This window comes from Anas platyrhynchos, chromosome 5, assembly GCF_047663525.1.
Source record: "Anas platyrhynchos isolate ZD024472 breed Pekin duck chromosome 5, IASCAAS_PekinDuck_T2T, whole genome shotgun sequence".
Taxonomy (NCBI): domain Eukaryota; kingdom Metazoa; phylum Chordata; class Aves; order Anseriformes; family Anatidae; genus Anas; species Anas platyrhynchos.
The window spans coordinates 35689828-35710106 of NC_092591.1; the positions used below are offsets into that span (position 1 = coordinate 35689828).

At 41.2% G+C, this 20279-nt stretch overlaps 1 protein-coding gene across 2 annotated transcripts in view; it reads right to left on the bottom strand.

The window, feature by feature from the left end:
* The window catches only part of RGS6 (regulator of G protein signaling 6), a 275173-nt gene that overhangs the window by 55118 nt on the left and 199776 nt on the right, over positions 1-20279 (bottom strand). For both annotated transcript variants that reach the window (XM_072038829.1, XM_072038830.1), the window contains exons 8-15: positions 14686-14736; positions 13178-13284; positions 11073-11124; positions 8401-8465; positions 5356-5432; positions 2338-2419; positions 1727-1801; positions 454-552 (exon numbers count right to left, since the gene is read on the bottom strand). In XM_072038829.1, coding sequence (XP_071894930.1) covers positions 454-552; positions 1727-1801; positions 2338-2419; positions 5356-5432; positions 8401-8465; positions 11073-11124; positions 13178-13284; positions 14686-14736 — 608 coding nt within the window. The remainder of the gene's footprint in view (positions 1-453; positions 553-1726; positions 1802-2337; positions 2420-5355; positions 5433-8400; positions 8466-11072; positions 11125-13177; positions 13285-14685; positions 14737-20279) is intronic.

Sequence of the window (20279 nt, forward strand, 5' to 3'; positions counted from 1 at the left end):
AGTTTTCATTCCTCACAGTGATTTTTCCCAGTTCCCCAAAAGCTTTGACAGTACAGCCTGTAACAGTCACACACCGAAAGATGCTTTTCCTTGCCCACCCCCAGTCTGTGCTTTGAGCATGCTGGTTTCTTCCCTAGCCTTTGTTGATGTCCACTTTTCTGACATCCTCAGTGATCTGGAAATGAATTTGTCTACTCGCCTACAGACAGAGTAATACTAGAGTCAAAGATCAGTACTGCCCATAACATGTATCATCACATCACTGCTGAATTAATATGCATCTTTAAATATCTACTGCTTTACATAAAGCACATAAGGATCAAGCAGTTAAAAAAAACAGTTGGTTTTACCGATTTCTCAATAACATTAATGCTCCATCTCCCCGATAACAGCTGTCTGATTTTTCTAGATGCACTCAGTCTCAAGAGAGTTGCCATGTAGCCATCTTCTTACCTGTTTCCGGAAATCCTCTTTTGTAGTTTTGCGTACAGGTTGGGAGGGCACGTGTACGGGGCTTTGGGGCTGAGACTCTTCTGTAACCCCATACACTGACTGCAGGGAAGCAGCAAACAAACAGAAGAGATTATGGCCTTTTTCCCTGTTATGCAATGAGGAGAATTGCAGTACGCAAAACAGTAAGACAACAAGCCAACAATTTCCTACTGTTTATTTTCATGCAGGTCAACAATCATTCAGCCTGGAGCAAAACTGACAGATCTGACTGCGCTGCAGATGCCTGCACTTGGGACATCTGCAGGCATGCCAGCGGGATGCTTGGGGCTTCCTGCACAGCCTGCTTTCCAGCAAAACTCTCTCACCTGAGACGTTCCCATTATGTGTGAGGTGGCTGCTCTGTGCTGCTGCAATCTATAGGTCTGTTTCACAGTAAGTAGAAAAAGATTTATCTTAAATATTAAGATACAGATGATAATTTTTAGGAGCTCTGAGGGCTTCACCTGCCAATATTTGCAGGATGAACCCTGGGAATGATCACTGTGGTGAAATGAATGGAGAAAGAAAGGACTAGAACTCAATCACAGGACATTTTCTTCCATTTGGTTGAATTTCTCGTCATAAAAAACTACACATTGAAGAAAGAGCTTAACCAAGTGTCTATAGGTAACCTACAGATTGACTTGTAGCCATTTGTTTTCTGGACAGAGACTTGCACTGAAAGTAATACCAAGTACCCTGTCATTCAGTACTTCTGCTTTTTATTTAATGTTCAAAAGAGATGTGAATAGCTCTTCTGCAATTTAACTACCAGGAATCTGGTGACACCTAATCACAGATCCCTAATCTGGTGTCACCTCTAGAACCAATATATATCTAGAAGCTAAGACTTGCTGGAAGTCAAAGGCACAAAAGCTGCTAATGATCAAGCCTTTGAAATGACTAAGACAGGTAAACAGCTCTGAAAAACCTATGCCCAAATAATTTCTGAAAAATGGTACCTAGGCACTTTTGCCAATCGATTTTAGTTTTATGGGAGTGCAAAGCCAGCAGACATTTGGGGCACAGAGTTTCTTATAACCTTCTCAGCTTTGCCAGTCACTCCGTCTGTACCTCTCAGTTGGTAAAACTGCAATAGTAAATTCACCAATTAGATCAAAAATGAACTGACACTTGCAAACCACTTTTCGTTTCTGTTATGGAAGTCTGATATACTATAGGTGTTAAGTGTGATTTACATTAAAAATAAGGAAAACCAGAAACTCAAACTGACCTTTTTAACCTTCTGTGGATTTTTCATACGACGACACTTTCTAATGTCCATTTCTGTGGTGTTTACGCAACCTGGCTGAAAAGAGATGGTTAAAAAAAGATGGTTATCATGCTACTACTTTCTGTTTACAATCTACACATTACCTTACCTTCCTAAAATATACAGTTAGATCTTGTCTGAAAGTCTTTCCTTAAGTTTACATCCCATAAATTACGCTTGCTAAATAAGAGAGTGCATATACCCAAAGTTGGCATCCCAGCATCAAATCCATTTGCTCATAACTTTGGCACTAAGAGGAAATACCTCAGCTAAGAGAAGAGCTTTTTCTAGGAAGCCTGTGCCAAACCGGGTAAGCTGCTTTTCTTTTCATATGCACAAAAAACATCTTCAAAACTTCACATTTATTGTATATTTCTAAGTCAATAGTTCCATGCATGCACAAACCTAAAATGTCTGAAATAATCTTGTGGCAACTTGTTTTGAATTGTGAGGAAAACCCATGTGGTGACTTTAAAGGCAATATCTTTGTGCAATTCATGGCACAGTGTTTACTAGCATTAAAACTTTCCTGTCAAAACCTGGAAAGCCTCATCATTTAAAAAGAGCTTTACCACAGGCCTGTGCACATCCCAGAATGCTCTCTCCTGGCTGTCCAAAATTTTCCTTTCTGTTTTATCCTTTTTCCTGTCGATTCTGAAAACAAAAGCATAAACATGAGTCACCACACAACTAATGTTTTCTTCCTTGTTATACTTCCTAGATGGGGTTTTTAACCCAACGACAAAAAACATTTTTTTGGTGTAGAAATGTCACACACTGTCTTGCAAGGCCATGTGTCATGAACAAAATATGTCACTGATGTTTACTCCAATACATGTCAAGAAAAATTTTCCTATTAAAATGGAAAATTTAACCTTAGTATCTCTTTTTTTCTTTCTTCCCCCCCCCCTCCCCCCCCATCTGGTGAGGAAAACGCCCTTTCCTGACACACTGTCCCCAGATCTGTAAGTTCACGTTTGGCTTTGGCTCTGCCAACACCACCTGGTCTGTACCTGTTGGCACCTCTTTATTCCGGGTGTAGGCCCACCTTGGGAGGCTCCATTGCACCCAGTGGCACAACTACTATGACTGCAGACTCCTATGGGGCAGCTATCTGAGGCATCACCCGCACTGACAGCACAGGCAGCACTTGGGGTCACCTCAGGGATTCCAACAGCCTGGCTCTGCCTGTCCCGGTGCTGGCAGAGGGCAGGGCGCCAGCACCAAGGGACAGGAGCCGAACTTGCCGCATGGCGCCGTGCAAGCCAGCACTCATCCAAAGACACGTGATGGGGTTGGCACAGGCCTAACTTGGTAATTTCAGCCCTGATGCAGCCAGTACTTTGGCTCACTCAAAGCGCACACATCAAAGGCCACTGGAGGTTGTTCAAAGCATCTGTTCCCCTACGTCTCAGCAGCATCTAGCCATTCACATCTGGTGCTTGGCTCTACACGTGAGCACAGCAAATCATCACCCGCTTGCAAAACCCGCCTGCAGAGAGACTAGATGAGACGCGGGAGGAGGAACTGCCCTCACCTCCAGAGCAGACTTGAGAAGCTGACAGTGTTCCTGTGCTGCCTTCCTGCACAGCTGCCACTGGGCATAATGAAAGCAGCGAGGGCAAAAAAAAAAACCACCACGCAATCTAGAATTTCTGACCCTCAGGTTCTCCCCCCCCTGTTTTTCTCTTGGAGAAGCAGTAATCCTCAGCTGAGTCTGTGCTAGAAATGTATCAAGGGGATAGGAAATGGGGGACAAACTGAAGTTTCTGAGCACCCCTTCCCTCCCCACAAAGACCTCGAGTCCTCCACAATTACCTGTCCCTCTCTGAATAAGCTGAGATGAGAAACCAGCTCTGCATGAGCTCTGTCCCCACAGAAAAGACAGAGCAGCCACCAGACAGCAGTCACTGTACTGAGCTGAGTAGCAAGCACAGACACACAGCCCAAAACCACTTCTGAGCAGCCTTAGTGCCTAACCAAAGAGGAAGGTGAAGCCTTCTGCCTGCATCACCCTGCAGAGCACATGTGAAGTGGAGACACTCTTCAGAGGCTCCAAGAATTGTCTACGTGGGTACTTTGTGCTAGACCCAGATTCTTGGCTTCTGTCCCCAAACTTACTGATAACTCAGTGTTCCGCATTTCAAAAATATGATAAAGACACAACATATCTAGAGGCTCTGTGGCTGCAGTTTTGGAGCACTACAACAAGTTTCCCTCAGAAGGTGTTTTGCTTTGAAAATACTGCGTGGTCATTGATGTTCTCCTCACTTTGTGCTGTCCCTCATTTAGTGTGTACAACCTGAAGGTTGGTATATGAGTGGAAATGCTGTGTGCAAAGATGTGGGAGCCAGAGCAGAACTTGATAAACAGAGAAGGGTTTCCAGGTGTTTTTATTTTCTCTTTTAATTAATTTGCTGCCATGCGTTACACCATGAATTCCAACCCAACTTTTCTTCATGAAAAGATGAATAAGTAACGGTGACCATATTAAAAAAAAAAAACACACGGAATTTAAATGTCTTTAAGGTGATAATTTGTGCTGTAGACAGAATACAGAATTTTGTTTAGACTTAGATTTTATTTTTCCTCTTGGTAACAAACCTTTACGTAACTGAAAGTACAATTGCTATTGTAACTTCTAATTTTCTCTTCTAAACAGAAAGCTGGTATTCTGTTCAGAAAAAAAATCCCTTAATTACCTTGTTATTTTGAGGATAATTATCATGTGATTAAATAGTGCATAATTACAAGATGATTAAGCAAAGAATTAATCAAAATTCCAACGAGTTAATCAAAGATAGAGACCGATCCCTCAGCCACACCCTCAAGAAATATTATTCCTTAACTTTTTAGCACCTGATGCTGAAAGTGCAGATTCTTTCTAGTGACACATACTGTCAGTACTGGTGTTCTGATGTTCTCTTCTTCATCAACCTTTCAATTTTACTGGTGACAATTACATGTACAAAATGGACATGCAGGCTTTTAAGTAGACTACTCTAGAAACCCTGGACCATACCCATTTTGCAGCACTAATGACAATGTGCTAAAAACATTGAACTGTTTTCAGAAAGATGTGAAAAAAATGTGGATTTCAATTATACGTAGAAAGTGGGAAGAAAAGCATTACATATATGAATAAGTTTCATGTAAGCAGCACCCAACTCTACACAGTTAGGAGCACAAGCTGCAGAGCAGAGAACAGACGTACAACTGAGCTGACTGGGGAATGGTATAAATGAGAAAACTAAATACAGTCTGCTGTACATACTACCTTTATAAAAGTACTTTTAAGTAATAGTATTTATGAACTTTGAAATGCTTAAGCACAGAGTTACACAGACAGATGACGAAGTTTTGTTCTTTCCATTTATTCGAAACAAAAATACTATACCAAAGTAGAAGCAGAATGTGCAAGTGAATCGCCCAACCTCACACAGACAACTCAGGCTCGGGAACTCCCGACCAACATTTCTACACACTGCTTAGTTGCAGTAAAGACAGTGGCAGAGAAGTTTTATCCTCACAGAGCCCCCCTCCCTGCCCAGCCCCAGATACTGGTGCAGTTCTGCTCCAGGACTACTCACTTCACTTGGGCCTCAGCTTGCATGAAGATGAATTCCCATTTCCTTGCAAATGCTCTCTGAAGCCTTGCTAAGTTTTCCTGACAAAAGATGAAAATAGTAGAGAACAATTAATTCTGGTAATTATAGCAATTGCTTGAGAGCATAGTTAGCATGTTGGGAGTTTATTTTAATTTATTTTTTTTTTAAGCTGGAAAATTCAAGACATGGAAATCAGCATTGGTTTCAGGTGAATTATCCCATAGGCAAAGCAAGGTTTTGACACATCTTTTCAGTCTGCAGCCAAGAGAACCCTGTCAGGAGAAGTAATAGAGTGTGATGAAGACAGCCTGAGCTCTATTAGTAAAATAATGATGGAGTTGTTCCCAAAAGATAGTACTGAGAAGATCTGCAAAGCTGACAACTTTCATTTCTGAGAGCAGATGGCTGCCACCTGCACGTTTTCTTCTCTTCCCACTTTCCCTTGCTCCCCCCTCTGCTTTCTTCAGGCTTTTGCTAAGGTGCAAAGCCCGAGCATCCCTCGCTCTGCTCAGCCCTGGTCACTGTGGAGAGCACTGCGCAGCTGCACAGCACTCAAGTCCGGGAATTGCCAGGATGATTCACAAAAGGAAATGGCTTGTTTGTCTCCACAATGAAAATAGCTAACTGTAGGGACCAGATCCAGATGCAGCCTTTCTCTGCATCTGAAATAAGAGCTCTGGTCTGGATCCATTATGGAGAGCATCATGATCTGCACATTTGGAGATGGATGTGACATTCTCACAGCTCAAGGTCAAACTCAGGACACGGCAGAATTTCAGGCACAAATGGCACCCTAAAGTCACATATCCACAACTGCTTAGAGAAAGAGGCCTACGAGACCATTAACCTGACTCTCTTAACCATTACAGCTGGTTCAACTGTTCCAAATTTTCCTTGAAAATGAACATTGTTAGTTCTACTGCTGTTCTTGTTGTGTCTATTCTCTTTGTTTCAAGAAAATGCCTAAGCACAAGCATTTCAATGCTAGGAGAACTCTCCCAATTTTCACTTTGAACTGTCATATAACACATAGCTTGATTCAGTTACCATCAAGTCCACTCAAGAGTTTCATTCTTATACACGGAGGAAAGCAGTTAAGCAAATGTTTTACAGCTGCACTGAGCTGCGATGATTTCCTTTACTGTGAACTACTTGTAATATCTGCAAAAACAATTTTTTGTGGGTTTGATTTTTTTAATATTTTAAATCATGTTCACATGTGCCCTCTGGAGTAAACATGCTGAAGCCAATGAAACATCACCAAGTGAAACATTATTTGAATCATGCTCATGTTTGGCCAATTATAAACTAAGCTAAATGCAATCACGCAAGCTTAATCATATAATGAAGAACCCTGCTTTAGCACTATAAACTGGGGGTAGGTGCCTATGAGTGATTCAAGCAGGACCTCAAATGAGATGCTGTCCTGAGATGCTTTTTAGTGATTCTCTTTGGAAATGCCAGGTCAGTGCTGATGCCTGCAGAGAAGCATCCTACGCTAAATTACCAAAACAATCATTAAAAGTATGGAATTCCTTCCCATTCCTGTATGCCTATTTCTCTCACTTGTGCTCAGCTACAGCTCCACTGCTGGGTCTGCTTCAGCTCTCATAATGACTAGGAAGAGTTGGTGCCGCACTTATCTGATTGTCTTTAATTAAGAGAGCAAACTTTGAATGCAGAAGCGATCTCTAATTGTGCAATGCAATATTCACAAGAAAAATGAGAGACTGCCAAGATCTAATTATTTGCCATCACTGGTGCATTGCTACTCTCAGAAGACAATGATGTGCAAAAGTACTTAGTCATAGCCTCACTGCATGTGTGTGGGAGTGTGTGCTGCTGAACAGCCTTTTTTTTTTTTTGCTTTATGATAGATCTTTAGAGTACTTACAAGTTAATTGGTTGGCTGTGAGCAATTTTAATGGTTTTAATAATGAAATCAACAATATGCAGAAGGAAAAATTCAGCAAAATGAGGTATAAATGCATATGGACTATTATATTCATTCCTTTATGTCTGTACTTTGAGATTAGAACTCATGGGAAGTCTGGATACATTAGACAAGTGCCAATTTTTGCATGCTCTTCACTGGAAGGACCAAATGGTGTATATACGTATCTGTGTGTACAGAAGACCTAAAATTGTAGAAGGCATGGAAGAAATAAAAAGTCTACTCTAGGAAAAAAAAACAAACAACTTGCAACATATGCAATAAATATGTGTTCATCGTAATAAACATGAACACACAAGTCCACTAGAACCAGTTTTGTACACAAAGACTCCACTGAAACACTCCACACTGGAAATTCTAGTGTTACACCACTGAACTAGAAAGCAAGAAAAAGGCTGTATGATAGAAAGAAAGTTCAGCTGGTCAGCATTACACTGCCAGCATGAAAAGAAACCCACTCCAACCTTACCCCTCCTGCCTCCATTTTCCTATTCCTATAGACCCAAACCCTGCACTATCTGAAGCTGATTTTTTTTGTTTGTTTGTTTTTGATAATAACTTCATAACAGAAAACACGCCCTGAATAGGCCTGGTTCATTATTCTTACATAGTGCACTGAAAACACAGTCCAGGCTTACTACCTGAAGACTTTCCCTTTAAGGTCTGCAACTGTATGCTACAGGTCATTAGCAATTTAATTACTTAGTAATGCACATGAAAATCCACCATTTTGTGTGTTGGTATCTGCAATATAAACCAGGACCTGTTAACTGGAAACAGGAGGCCTATGTAAGCTTTTGTGTTATTTGCTGCAGTCTTGGAGGGCTGGCTACAACAGCAGATTATTTAACAGGAGATGCTGCAAAGCCAGTGACGTTCCCCATTCACCTGCCTTATGTTGTCTCCAGATCAACCTTCACACAATTCTGACAACTTAAATAAAAAAAAAAAAAAAAAGACAAAAAAGACACAGGAAAGGCTGACCCCAAAGCATAAAACTGCACGACTCAGTTGGCAAACAAAGCCCTCTCCCTGTACCCCCACACTCCAAACTCTAGCAGCAGTGTACCTACGGCTTCATAATCCGCCAGCTCCAGCCTGGCTTTGTTCTGCATGGTCCGTTTGCAAAGATAGATGGCTAAAGGGAGAAACAGAACAGAAAACAATTACAGACAGATTATAAGTACAAGATCTTAAAAAAATAAAACAATAATAATGTTGGTCCATGTATTGTTCCTTCTCATCAGAAGGCAACACAAACCAAGGAGTGAGAGGGCTGAATACTCAGCTGACACTATATACTAGCAATCTCAGAGGCCTCAAACATCTGGGATATCTCATTTAAAAGTGCTGAGAGTAGATGCCAGGACCTAACGAGACGTCTGAGAAAGGCACAATTACTTCTGGGGCTGGTAAAAGATTTAGTGTTAGCAACCTGCTCTTTTCAGCACTTTAGGAATACGCCTGCCAAAGTGAGCAGCCTTGCATACCTCTGCATTTCTTTTCCCCTAAAATAAATAAATAATAATAATAATAAATAATCAGGATATTGGAATGAAAACAGAAATATGGGCTATATCTTAAAGGTACCATGTGACATTCTTTCATCTGCCCCATCCACATATTCTATAAATTTCAAACTGTTAGGAAAAGCCCTCTCCCTTTTCACCATAAGCAGACACTGCCAAAACTGATGTGGTTTGGGATCCCAAGGGTCAAGAGGAGCCCAGTGCACGATTACAAACCAGTCCCAGGCTGCCTCCTGGACAGCCTCAGCTAGGTGGCCAGCTCAGCTCAGTTCTGTTAGGGGCTGAAACAAGGTCCCCAGCACACTGTGAGTACACGGGCAGATCTGAATTGCATAACAGAGGTCCAGTACTCTCATTATGGGATGGATCTGGAAGTAAACTGTACAGCTGCCTTGTGTTTTGGCCCTCTCTCTCATGTTGCTGTGGCAGGTACAAATCATGTAGTGTACCAAATGGTGAGGTGTACCAAACTGGACAGGGGCAGAATGCAAAGCTCCCTCTACAGAAAACGACAATAAATCTTTTTCAGAAAACTTCAGCTTTGAAAACCATGGAGTTTTGATTTGCTGATAAAAGCAAATTTTCTGACACCTCCTCTATTTAAAATATGACAAAAATGGTTCTTTGGTGTAATTCTGCTCTATGCTATTCCTATAATTTTAACATTCATATAATGAGCCTACATTACGCATGGTAACCAGAATGGAGCAGGTCACGTATATTTATTTTCAAACTTCTCAAAAACAGCTTCACTTGTAAGCCGTTTACACCATCAAATAAATTGAGAGCCAGTCATCTCGCAGTACTTCCTCATGTGAGGCAGTGACCTGCCGTTAGCAAGTTCATTCCTGTCCTGTGAGCAGATCCATGCAAATAAAAAAAGTAGGAAGAACTGCTGGGATTTCAGCTTTATTTGGGCCTACTGCTAGTTTGGGATTATTTCCTGGGAAGACTCCATCTGCACAGACCCCTGATATGCAAAGGCTGATTATAAGCATATGTTAGAGATTTGTGGGATAGATGAAAATCTGTCACTACAGGGCTCAGAGAGCAGTTGCATCTTGTCCAGCTGTGGGTCAGCTCATACAGGGCTTGATTTTGAGGAGTATTGTTCTATTCAGTGGCTTTGCAGCACAATAACCTGACAGTGAAACCCAGTTTCTTATCAGACACTACGGGAAAAAAACAGAACTCCCCTCTTAAAATTGTTATTCTGGTATTTACAGAAAATGTGTTTAGTGCAGTTCAGACACATATATGGTGACTGCTTGTAAAATCTGGAAATTATTTTGCACATAATGAACAGCAACACATTTTCTCCTAAGCAGTCGCCTCACTGGGATAAACACATAAGTCTGTATTAGCTTCCCTGCAGATCAGGACTGCAAATGAACTATCATATGACAGACACCATTGCAAGCTACTTCCCCACCCCAGCAAATGATTTCCAGAATCCATAATGGTGAGTAATTATTGCCTGGGAAAGAAAAAATTATTATTCAGGGAGGAGTTATAAACTGATCTTAGATTATGAGATATTTCAGAAGAGGCATTTCCAGAAGCTCCTGCTTTATGAGCACGCACATGGATTCACTTCCTCTTCCAATGCCACACCAGGATGCACCAATTGATTTTATCATTTAACTGTGAAAGAAGTGTAGTTCTGGAAGAGACAGCAATATTGCACGGAGACAGCTAAAGATAACAATACTGACATATTTTCTTTATGTATTATCACTGTCTGCAGGCATTCACATGTTTAATACCCCATGCTGCAGTTTATTAGCTCATAAACCACGCTCAGTCTTCTCTTTTTACCAGCTATCAGCTGGTAATCTTAAAAAAAAATAGGAGGAATAAGTCTGATGTCATATATCATGGAAGCTTAACTATGGGTTGTCATCAGTTATATACTGGCTTATTGATCAGCCAGATGAGTGCCCAAATGAGGTAACTTTTTATTGATCAACATATCAAATTCAGCTACAGATCAAAGTATATTCTCCCACAAAAGCAATACTGATATTATTTAAGATTCCCGAGGAGCAATATTCTGCTTGCCATAAATCTTGCTGAAACGAACAGAGCTATTGGAGAACGAAGGCAACAGTACTTACATCCCGGCCCCACTGAACTCATAGGCTAAAGGACATTTTTTTTCCCCAATCTCAAACTTTGTGTACCAACTTTCTGCAATGAAATAATTATAGCCTCACCATAATCTGTGTTTTCTGGTTCCCAGCAGTTTGAAGGCCAAAAGTACGGTGCCTAAGAAACAACATATGCATGTTCGTAATTTAAGAGATGAAAAACAAATCAGACGCAGAAAAATATTTTGAGTACAAACAGAAGAATCACGAAGTCTAAGGCCCAGTCTCTGCTCTAAGGGGAAACATTGCTACAGGTCTGAGGAAAAGTGAGGATGCTTTTCCAGAAAGGTATCATCACCAATATTCCTCACTGAAGGCAGAGGCACTGTAATACTGATTGAGGATGTCCACCCTGATGACATTTTAGACAGTCTTGCCATCTTATCTGAATATGGACCTCTTACTCTCTATCCCCAGAACCTCCTCTTTCCCCAGAAATTCACAGTCACCCTGAACCTTTTTCTTTTTGTTAGGACCATGAGAAAAAAAATAAAATTGTGGCCTTTTATATACACCACATACCACTTGTTTTTTTTGGAGCAGCTACCAGTGTGGTTGACAGGCAACAAAACAATTCACTTTTAAAATAAATCAGATGGCAGAGCTCAAAACTCTTCTGATTACAGTTGTTTTGAAAGCAGAAATCCTGCTGAGTTTACTGGTTTTGTTTTCTGTCCAGGTCTCCATATTGCAGTTGCTACAACTAATTACAAGATTACATGTAGCTGCATTTCAATTTTGACACAAATGAAAAATAATGTGACCGCATAAATTACAGAACAGTGTTTTGCATTACTGATGCAATTCCACAAAAGAGCACAGGACATCACATGTATACAAAGACGATTTCTTGCACCAAGGCACAGCGAGAAAACACAGAGGGATGCAGCAATACACAGTTCAATGTTCCTCACTGATATATATTCCCTGAACTTCACAACATGACAACTGTTAAAGGATAGACTGATGTTGATGTAGAAAGCAGCAACAGTGGAATAATGGAAAAGAAAAATGATTTTATCAGGTTATTTCTGCAGAAAGCTGCTGAGGAGAACTGTTGCAGGAAACGACAACAGGCAAGCAGTAAGCAAAATTGCAGGAAAAGATAAGGGAAGAAAAAAGAAAAGTCAATAAGCAGTCAAGACTACTTGATGACGTTGTTTACAGGGGCTTAAAATAAGAAAAATAAATTAAATGATACTCTGCTTTTGAAATCCGGCTTTTGAGAGCTGCACGGGACAGCTTGATAACTTAACTTCCTATGGCATCTCTCTTAAAATGAACAAAAATACAACTAAATAGGCAATCAGCAGTGTCCCTGCTTCTGCCAAGTCTTGCATGATAGGAGGAGTAGGACTTTGTGAAAAGCAAGGGGACTGTCATGAAAAATCTTAGTCTGAGTGACACCAGGTAACCAGAAGGTGCACAGAGATAAGGGGAGGTCTGCGATTTCCTGTGGGTTTTTTTGTTTGTTTTTCCCTGTGCTGTTGGTCTTATATGATAACAAAACCACATTAGCAGTAGGTCTGAGAGCCTGAGCAGCAGATGCAAAGATGAGAACACGATTTTCAAATAAAAGCTAAAAAAAACCAACAAACAAATAAGCAAAACCAACAACAACAACAAATGAAAAGGAGGAATGGTAGAGTGAATAGAAGAAAGGTCACAGGAAAGATAAGGGAGCTGACAGAGATCATGTAACAGAAAAACAAATTCAACCAGCAAGATTAGACAGTAGGTTTGAACTTACTGCTTCTTTTAAAGTTACCCAATCTGTCTAAAATAAGTTGTGGCAGCACAAGCTTTCGGTTATTGAGGAACTTGACAGCAGCAGATTTTGGAAAGAGCATTGAACTCCAGCACAGGATGCTTTAAAAATTGGAGGCATCCAATCTGGGGGCACAGACACTACGGGATAAAGGTGTCTCAGTGAAGGTGACTGACAAGGTCACACATCCTCTGTAAAAGATCTGAAGCCTGAAGTTTGCCCCCTCCCACCTCAATCTGTTACCAGGAGAGGATAAAAACATGAATTTTCCGCTCTACTAGAGCTCAGATGTCCCGCTCCAAAGTTTGCCCTTGCCTACTTTGGACAGAAGGGTGGCTACTCAGTTCTGCAGTAGCCAGCAGAGAGCAGAAAGGGCCACAAGGAAGGCTGAGGGCTCACCAACCTGAAAACGATAGAACGTCCCATCATCTTTCAGGGTAAGGACGTGGTCTGAGATTGGAAAGACGTAACCCTGTGCAGCAATAAGACTTCCCAAGTGTATTGCTTCCCCTGTGAACGAGAAGGAAAAGAGGAAAGAGCAGCGATACCTCAGGATGATGTACAACATACAATCCTCTGCTTTCAGCAGCAGGCCTGGTGATGACTTGCATATGACCTTATGCTCACAAGCCACGTTGTACCCGTGCTGCATCCTTACACCTTCCAGTGGAGTCACGCAAAGCAGGAGAGCAGAAAGCAGCCTTACAATACAGATGAAACATTACTCAAACATTTAACCTGCTGTTTTTGTGTATACAAAATGTCTCGCACCAATTCAGCTCTAGAATCTGAATTTCACTTCAAAACAGATTATCCACCACAGGTGACAGCTGACAAGAAGCCTGCTCCATCAGTGAACCCCACTTGCTTCTGCCAAATTAGAGGAACATCTGCAGTACCAGATCATTATTCAGCATCTTTGTTCATAAAGAGAAATCCTAACGCTGCAGCACTGCCATTTGTTAGAAGAAGCGGTGCTGAGGTAAGAGGTGCTAGCATATGTTAGCTCTGCCAAGGCAACCCTCACCACCGCAGAGGTACCTCTGCACAGATTTTCAACTGATGTCAACTGTCAAAAGCTGCACCTACTTTCTCAGAGTTGCAAAATACACATCAGATGATCATGTGTGCCCAGGCAGATAATAAATCTATTGTCGGCAGCTGAAGTGCAGGTTTGGGATTTGACTGGATTCACGAGAAGGGATGTGTGGAGAGGGTTGCTCCGTGTGAGACAACGCTGCCTCTATTTCAGGTTTTACATGGTGACAGCAGAAACAGACTGCGAGATAAGTTGTTGATTTTTAGTCTTTCCAGGAAAGAAAAAGAAACTTCTGGACCTGCAGAAATCATTTCTTTCTTTCTCCAATAGTTCTCAGCTGTGCTGAGGTGATTTTGTTTTCTCTGAAGTGTGAACTATTTGGACTGCACCCATGCACTGATCACAGTGTATGGCTCATTATTCATGTATCTATCTGACACAATACATCAGCAGCCACCATCTGATCCCGTGCTAGTGCCCATGTCATCCTTGACCAGCATGCCCTGTTAGTCGTGGCTACCTTTCTCCACACCACGGAATCCTGTCACTGTTTACCTGGTTAGCCACACACATCTACCAACTTCCTTTCCAGGTCTGGGAACAGCCTTAGAATAAATCAGACTTTCTTAGCTAGCAGCAGTTTCACAGACAGGCTAGGACTCCTACAAAGCGCTTTCTCTGTGTTGTAGAACAAGGTATTAGACTTAATTAAGTTGTTGATTCTTATCTGTTTTCCTCCTTCTTTTCTTCAAATGCTTAAATCCATCTTGTTGTTCTGGTATATACACTGCAGCAAAACAGTACCCACTGTCCTACAGCACACACACAATACAGATTAAGGGTCTGTTTGTCCCCAGCTGTAGTCACCTTACCTGGATCCTCGATGCTGAGGTTCTTCATAAGCCACTGTACAATATCAGCACCTGTAACAACAAAACAAAAAGGAAATATAAAAAGAAAAGAAAGCACTGAACACCAAGACCAAAAGGTTTCTGAGAGCCCTAGAGAGAGATAACATTGAGATGAGATACAAAAGAACTGACATGAATTTTTTCCATTTTCCTTTTTAGCTCTACTGAGATTTCAAAATGTCCTTCCAGTGCCACACTCTAATTATATATTTATTGATAGGTACTAAGCCCAAGTACTCCCCTGTGCAATGGCAGACTTGCTACACCTTAAGTCAAATATTACTCTAATGGTTCCATGTAACCTCTTCTTCCCCAACAGCTTCTGTCACCTCAGCATACGGGGAACTGTTTCTGAAAGCACTGCCCAGCAAGGGGACAAAGGAGCAGTTACTGTCACCTTGCACCTTTAATGTCAGGGGCAATCATCTGTACGTGTAGAACTGAGATATCAGTCAAAAAAAAAACACAGTGAAAAGTCTAGCACATGTCAAAGACAAGTGCTAGAAAGCGGGACTAAGTGTGTCTGAAACCAAGCCACTGCTGAGTTGGCACTTGTTAGTGATCCCACCAGCAGCATGGTGGCCAGGAGCAGAGAAAAAGGTCTTTAAGTTCCTTTTTTTATTTCTATTTTTAAATTAGGTTTTCAGGGGTCATCAAGCAGTAACAAAACTTGTTACGATCTTATAAACAGTGGTTTAGGATCTCTCTATATGAACAGCCAGTGCTTAGCACACTGAGCATGGATAAGAAATATCTGTATGGTCATGAGAACACAGAGCACATACAAACATTGGACAGATCTTAGAGCCATTTTCCACAGGTGGGAGCCACCTAGGAGCGCTGTGTCGTGGCTGGGCTGGTGGTAAATCTCTCTTGGTGATGTCTTCTTCTTCTTCTGGCACTAAGGAACTAGGATGACCTGCAACCATTCACATGGTGGAACCCCAACAGAGCCCATTTGAACTAATTTACAGCCTCACAGACCTCAAGAGTCCTAGCTGACCACTGCTTTAGCTCATTTTCTCACACCCTGCATAAACAATAGATAGCCAAGAAATCAGCGATCCTTTCACTAAAGTAACATTACACAATTGAATAACAGAATGCATTGGCTCTCACCCATAAAATGTTGTGCTTTAATGTCTGGTGCAATAAACCAGATTTGTAGTGAGCCCTGACTTGTCCACGGACATCGTTCTACATGTTCAATACGTGGGACGTTTTCTTGGTGTTTTGCTGGCAGATAAAAGCATGTAAGGCAGGGTTTGAGCCAGCCAGAGATGAAGTACCCCTGGCCCAGATGTGCTTTCTAGAGCTGAGCCCAGCCCAGCTGGGTCACAGTGTCTGCCTCTGAAATATCATGTAGACATACTGTTACACTGGCTAAGCAGCAAAGACTCAGGAAGAGTTGAGTAAAAAATTTACTTAGTAATAAATTTACTTAGAAAAAGAGTTCTGAGGGAGCCAAAACTACCTGCTAAATGAAAACATGTCCAGTGAACAGTTGGAGCTGAAAAATATATGGGGAAAATATTCAGTCAGTAACTGTTGCGTTTGACATGTTTATAAAACAGAAAATGTTATTAACAAAGAAGGATTTTCCCTTTTGCCTTTTATAACACAAAAATAGCCTGAAGATATAACAGACACTTGGGGCTACAAGAATATTTCAAGAAGACTCAAATTCAAGCACTTCCGTATTGCCAGGAACCAAACAAAAACTCACAATTGTTGTCTTGGTTCAAGGTAAACCAGAATCTTTCTTGTTCTCCCAGACTAAGAAGATCCACAATTTGTTCTGATTTTGGCCTCAGATCACAGGCTTGCAATACTCTCTTAGTCATTTTATTCTCAAGTGATGTGACAGCTCAAATCTGAAAATCTCCTAGAGAAGTTCATTGTCTTGCTCAAGAGCAAGGGAGGTGAAGTGCGTACTGATCAATCCCTTTCCAAATATACAGGAATACTTAATGCAGAATTAACTCTCCACAGTGTGATCATGACCCCAGCTCTACTTTTCTTTTGAGGAATTTGCATCAAACTAAAACACAGTGCTGAAAGCAGATTTCACCAGCCTTCCTTCCCCAGCTTGTTAAGGTTTAAAAAAAGAAAGGTTTAAAGTGGCAAACTGAAAACATCAGCTCAGCCAGAACTACTGCCATCAGTCACTGCAGCATATAGGCAACACTTGAGATCACGGATTTTAATTCCTCTCTGTTAAAAATATGAAGTCATTCCTGAGTGTTGCCAAGAGCCTGGAAGATTTTATAGCTGTTCTCCTGTTGTCCCGAGGCAGACAGATTATCTTTCTGCTGAGTTTGCTGAACCATTATTTATCACCTGCCAAGACTGATTACTCACCCTCGGGACAATGACAAGTCTTTCCTTCCTCTGTTAATTACTGTCATCATTAATAGCCATGTCACTAATTAATATTCAATCATAATGAAAACTCTTTGGTGACATCTCCCACAATACTTTCAATTTTTAGGGTTACCCTCACATTGGCTTTGCTTCTGCTTGTGGCTGTTCCTATCACCACAACCTGGTTTTGCCCATCTACAAACTCTGTTTATGCCCTTTCTCAAACTAGAAAATTCAGAGCTAGCCTTTTAAGATGCCATGGAGATGTGAATGAATCCTGTACAATACCCTCCTCTATCAGATCAAGACACAGACTCCTTATCTGTAAATTTTCCAGAAAATTCATTCTTAATCTCTTCCATAGATTAGGCCCAACTGACAGTCCCCTTTTAATTCACCTTCCCCAAAAGATCTTCTCTGGCTGATTTTCAGATCCCACATTTCACAAGCGCTTTCAGAGGACATCCAAGGGTAACCCTTGATCCTGACACATCTCCACTAAACCCCAATGGGGCATTTGAGATCTTCTGAAAACAAATAGTTGGGCATGTTTTCATAGTGTTGCTGGATCTAGGTAGAGGAATGGCTTACATGTTCTCTGTGCTCCTCTCTATGTACCTACGCTTTCTCTGAGTCGGTATGCTCAGTTCAAGGATAGACAACAGCCTGGGAACATCTATTTCCTCCTCACCTATTATGAAATTTATCTCATTGCTTTAGGGTTTTCTTTAAAGCTGAGGTAGATGAGGTTGCTTAATGCCAACGGAATAGTTATATCCTCATGCTCAAACAGATTCACAATGACCATTTTTTTCCACCTACCTGGTTTAGAGACAGAGTAGCAGTTTTATACTGCTTGCTATTTTCTCCATTTTCTGTTCAGCCTCAGTGATCCCATAAGAGTAACCAGTGTTCTCACAAGGCCACTGCCTGTCAACATGACAAACGACTGGCCAGCCAAAGAAAGATAAATTAGAAAAAAGTTCACATGGTGTGAGGCCATTGGCAAGATGCAGTTAATGACGTGAGTCACCACCACTTTCTGTACTCAACCTAAGTTGTTCTAGCTCTGCCAGAAAATCCAGGGTTTACTCGGAAAACATAGAGCCATCCCTCTTCTACTCACTGTGTGAAACAGCCAAACACCTCCAGTGCTTTCTAAAGATCTGCTGCCTGGAGAGGAGACTGAGTCTCTGGGCAGAGGGGCCAGGACCAACGGATTGGGCATGTCCCTAACAAAGTACACACACATGAATGTTGTATATGTCTGTTTAAAGAAATAAAAAAAATGCCAGAGGACTTTAAGGCTTTAGCAAACGTGTATCTTTGCATTTCTTTTGAGGCCCAACAGGGCAACTGCATTTTTTGCTGAGTATCCTGAGTTGGCAGAGCTGGTAAGTTCTGTGGAGAGGAGCCCCACGGTGACCTGGCATGGACAGGATGCCACACGTCACCCAGATGTGGCATGAGGACTAGGGTGCTTCGGGCCTCAGGATTGTTACACGGCCTCACAGCACACTGACAAATATTAGCAATGAACAAAGTGGGGTCTTACAATAAATTAAAAAAACAGTGTCAGATCATGCTACAGAAGAGTTTGTCTCATATATACACCTCCAGGAGCAGGCATAATATTTCATGGTTATCTCCTGACTTTGTTTTGTCAGTGCTAGTGTAACCCTGATGCGCTCTTGACATATTTTAATGTTTTAGTAGTAGTATTTTTTAAAAAGGAATATGAAAAAAAATAGTGAAATGTTCAGATCTTTCCTAGACATTATCTACTCACTCCATGACACGCTACATGAGCAAACAAGCTGCGTGCCCAGCCTCTTTCATCAGTCATCTACAAACTCAAGGTTCAGACAGCATTTTGATGCAGGGGTGAAAATGTGTTCTCCTCCCTGTCACTTCGTTTTTGAAAACAGATGAACCCATTTTAGCACCAAATTTTCCAAACAATTTGCTCCTGAACTCAGACCAATCTTAAAATATTTCTATCAGAAAAATAAGCCTGAAAAAAAAATCACAAGCAGTCAAAAAGATTTATAAGAATACCTACACACGTGTATGAGCAGCCACTCGAGCTGCTTTCTACTCTGCCGAACACGGCAATCACACCAATAAATGGATCAAATGGTTTCTTTTTTACTTTTTTTTTTTTTTTTTCTTTTTTCCTCTCCACAACAGCACTGGGTCCTCGGTAAGTCTAGGAACAAAAGGCTAATTAACTGGGGTTTGTGAAAATAAATAAATGACACCCATAGTAAAAGGCAAAATGATTTTATACTGAGTTTCTCCAAGCCTTCAGCACTCTTTGCTACCATTTTTCCCCACACAGATCTCCCACTGACTTCCACAGTGATTTCATCTAGGTTGGAAGCACAGAATCCTGCTCACAATAAAGATTTAATGCAAAGCTCTAGTTTTTACGGTACTGGATTAAAAAAAAATAAAAAATCTGGGTCTCTCCCTCCCTGGTATTGTGTTACAAATAATGGGGAAACACTTTACAGAACTTGCCTACGATACGCACATAAATAAATACCAATAACAGAGTAAAAAACCCAGCACTCAGCAGCTGACTCAGAAAATGTGGTAATTGCACCACTCAGTGTCAGCAAGGAGCATCATCAAAGCTACAACAGCTTCGAGCTCCTACTTACAGAAATTTCCCTTTACATTAGGCTCTCTTTAAAATTCATTTGTGAATTATTAACATCCATTAGCAGCAGAACTATTACCCCTTTTTGACCACAGCAGCTAAAGGTTTTAAGAAGTATTTATTTTTATTCATCATAACTTTTGAGTGCTTGAATTCACAAATCATTTTTCTCATAATAAAAAATGGAAAATATAATACGTGTGTGAAGCAAGGATGCTGCTTGCTGTAGGGTGGCAAGCAGCATGTGGCACTAAATTGTGCATGGGCACTCCAGGATGATAAAACAAGAAGAACAGAAGGTTTGTAAATTTAATGGGTTTAAAACCTGCAGGTCCTCTACATTTTCCTGACAAGTGTGGGTTACTTATCACAGGGTTTGGGCTGATATGCCATTCCAACCACTTATTCAGCCCCTCTCTGTCTCCTTTACTGTTATCTACAGAGAGCTGTTCTGCATGCTTGTCCACTTATATCAAATGTCAATATTTCAGAGATAAGTCCCAGAGAAATACTAATCATAGGTGTT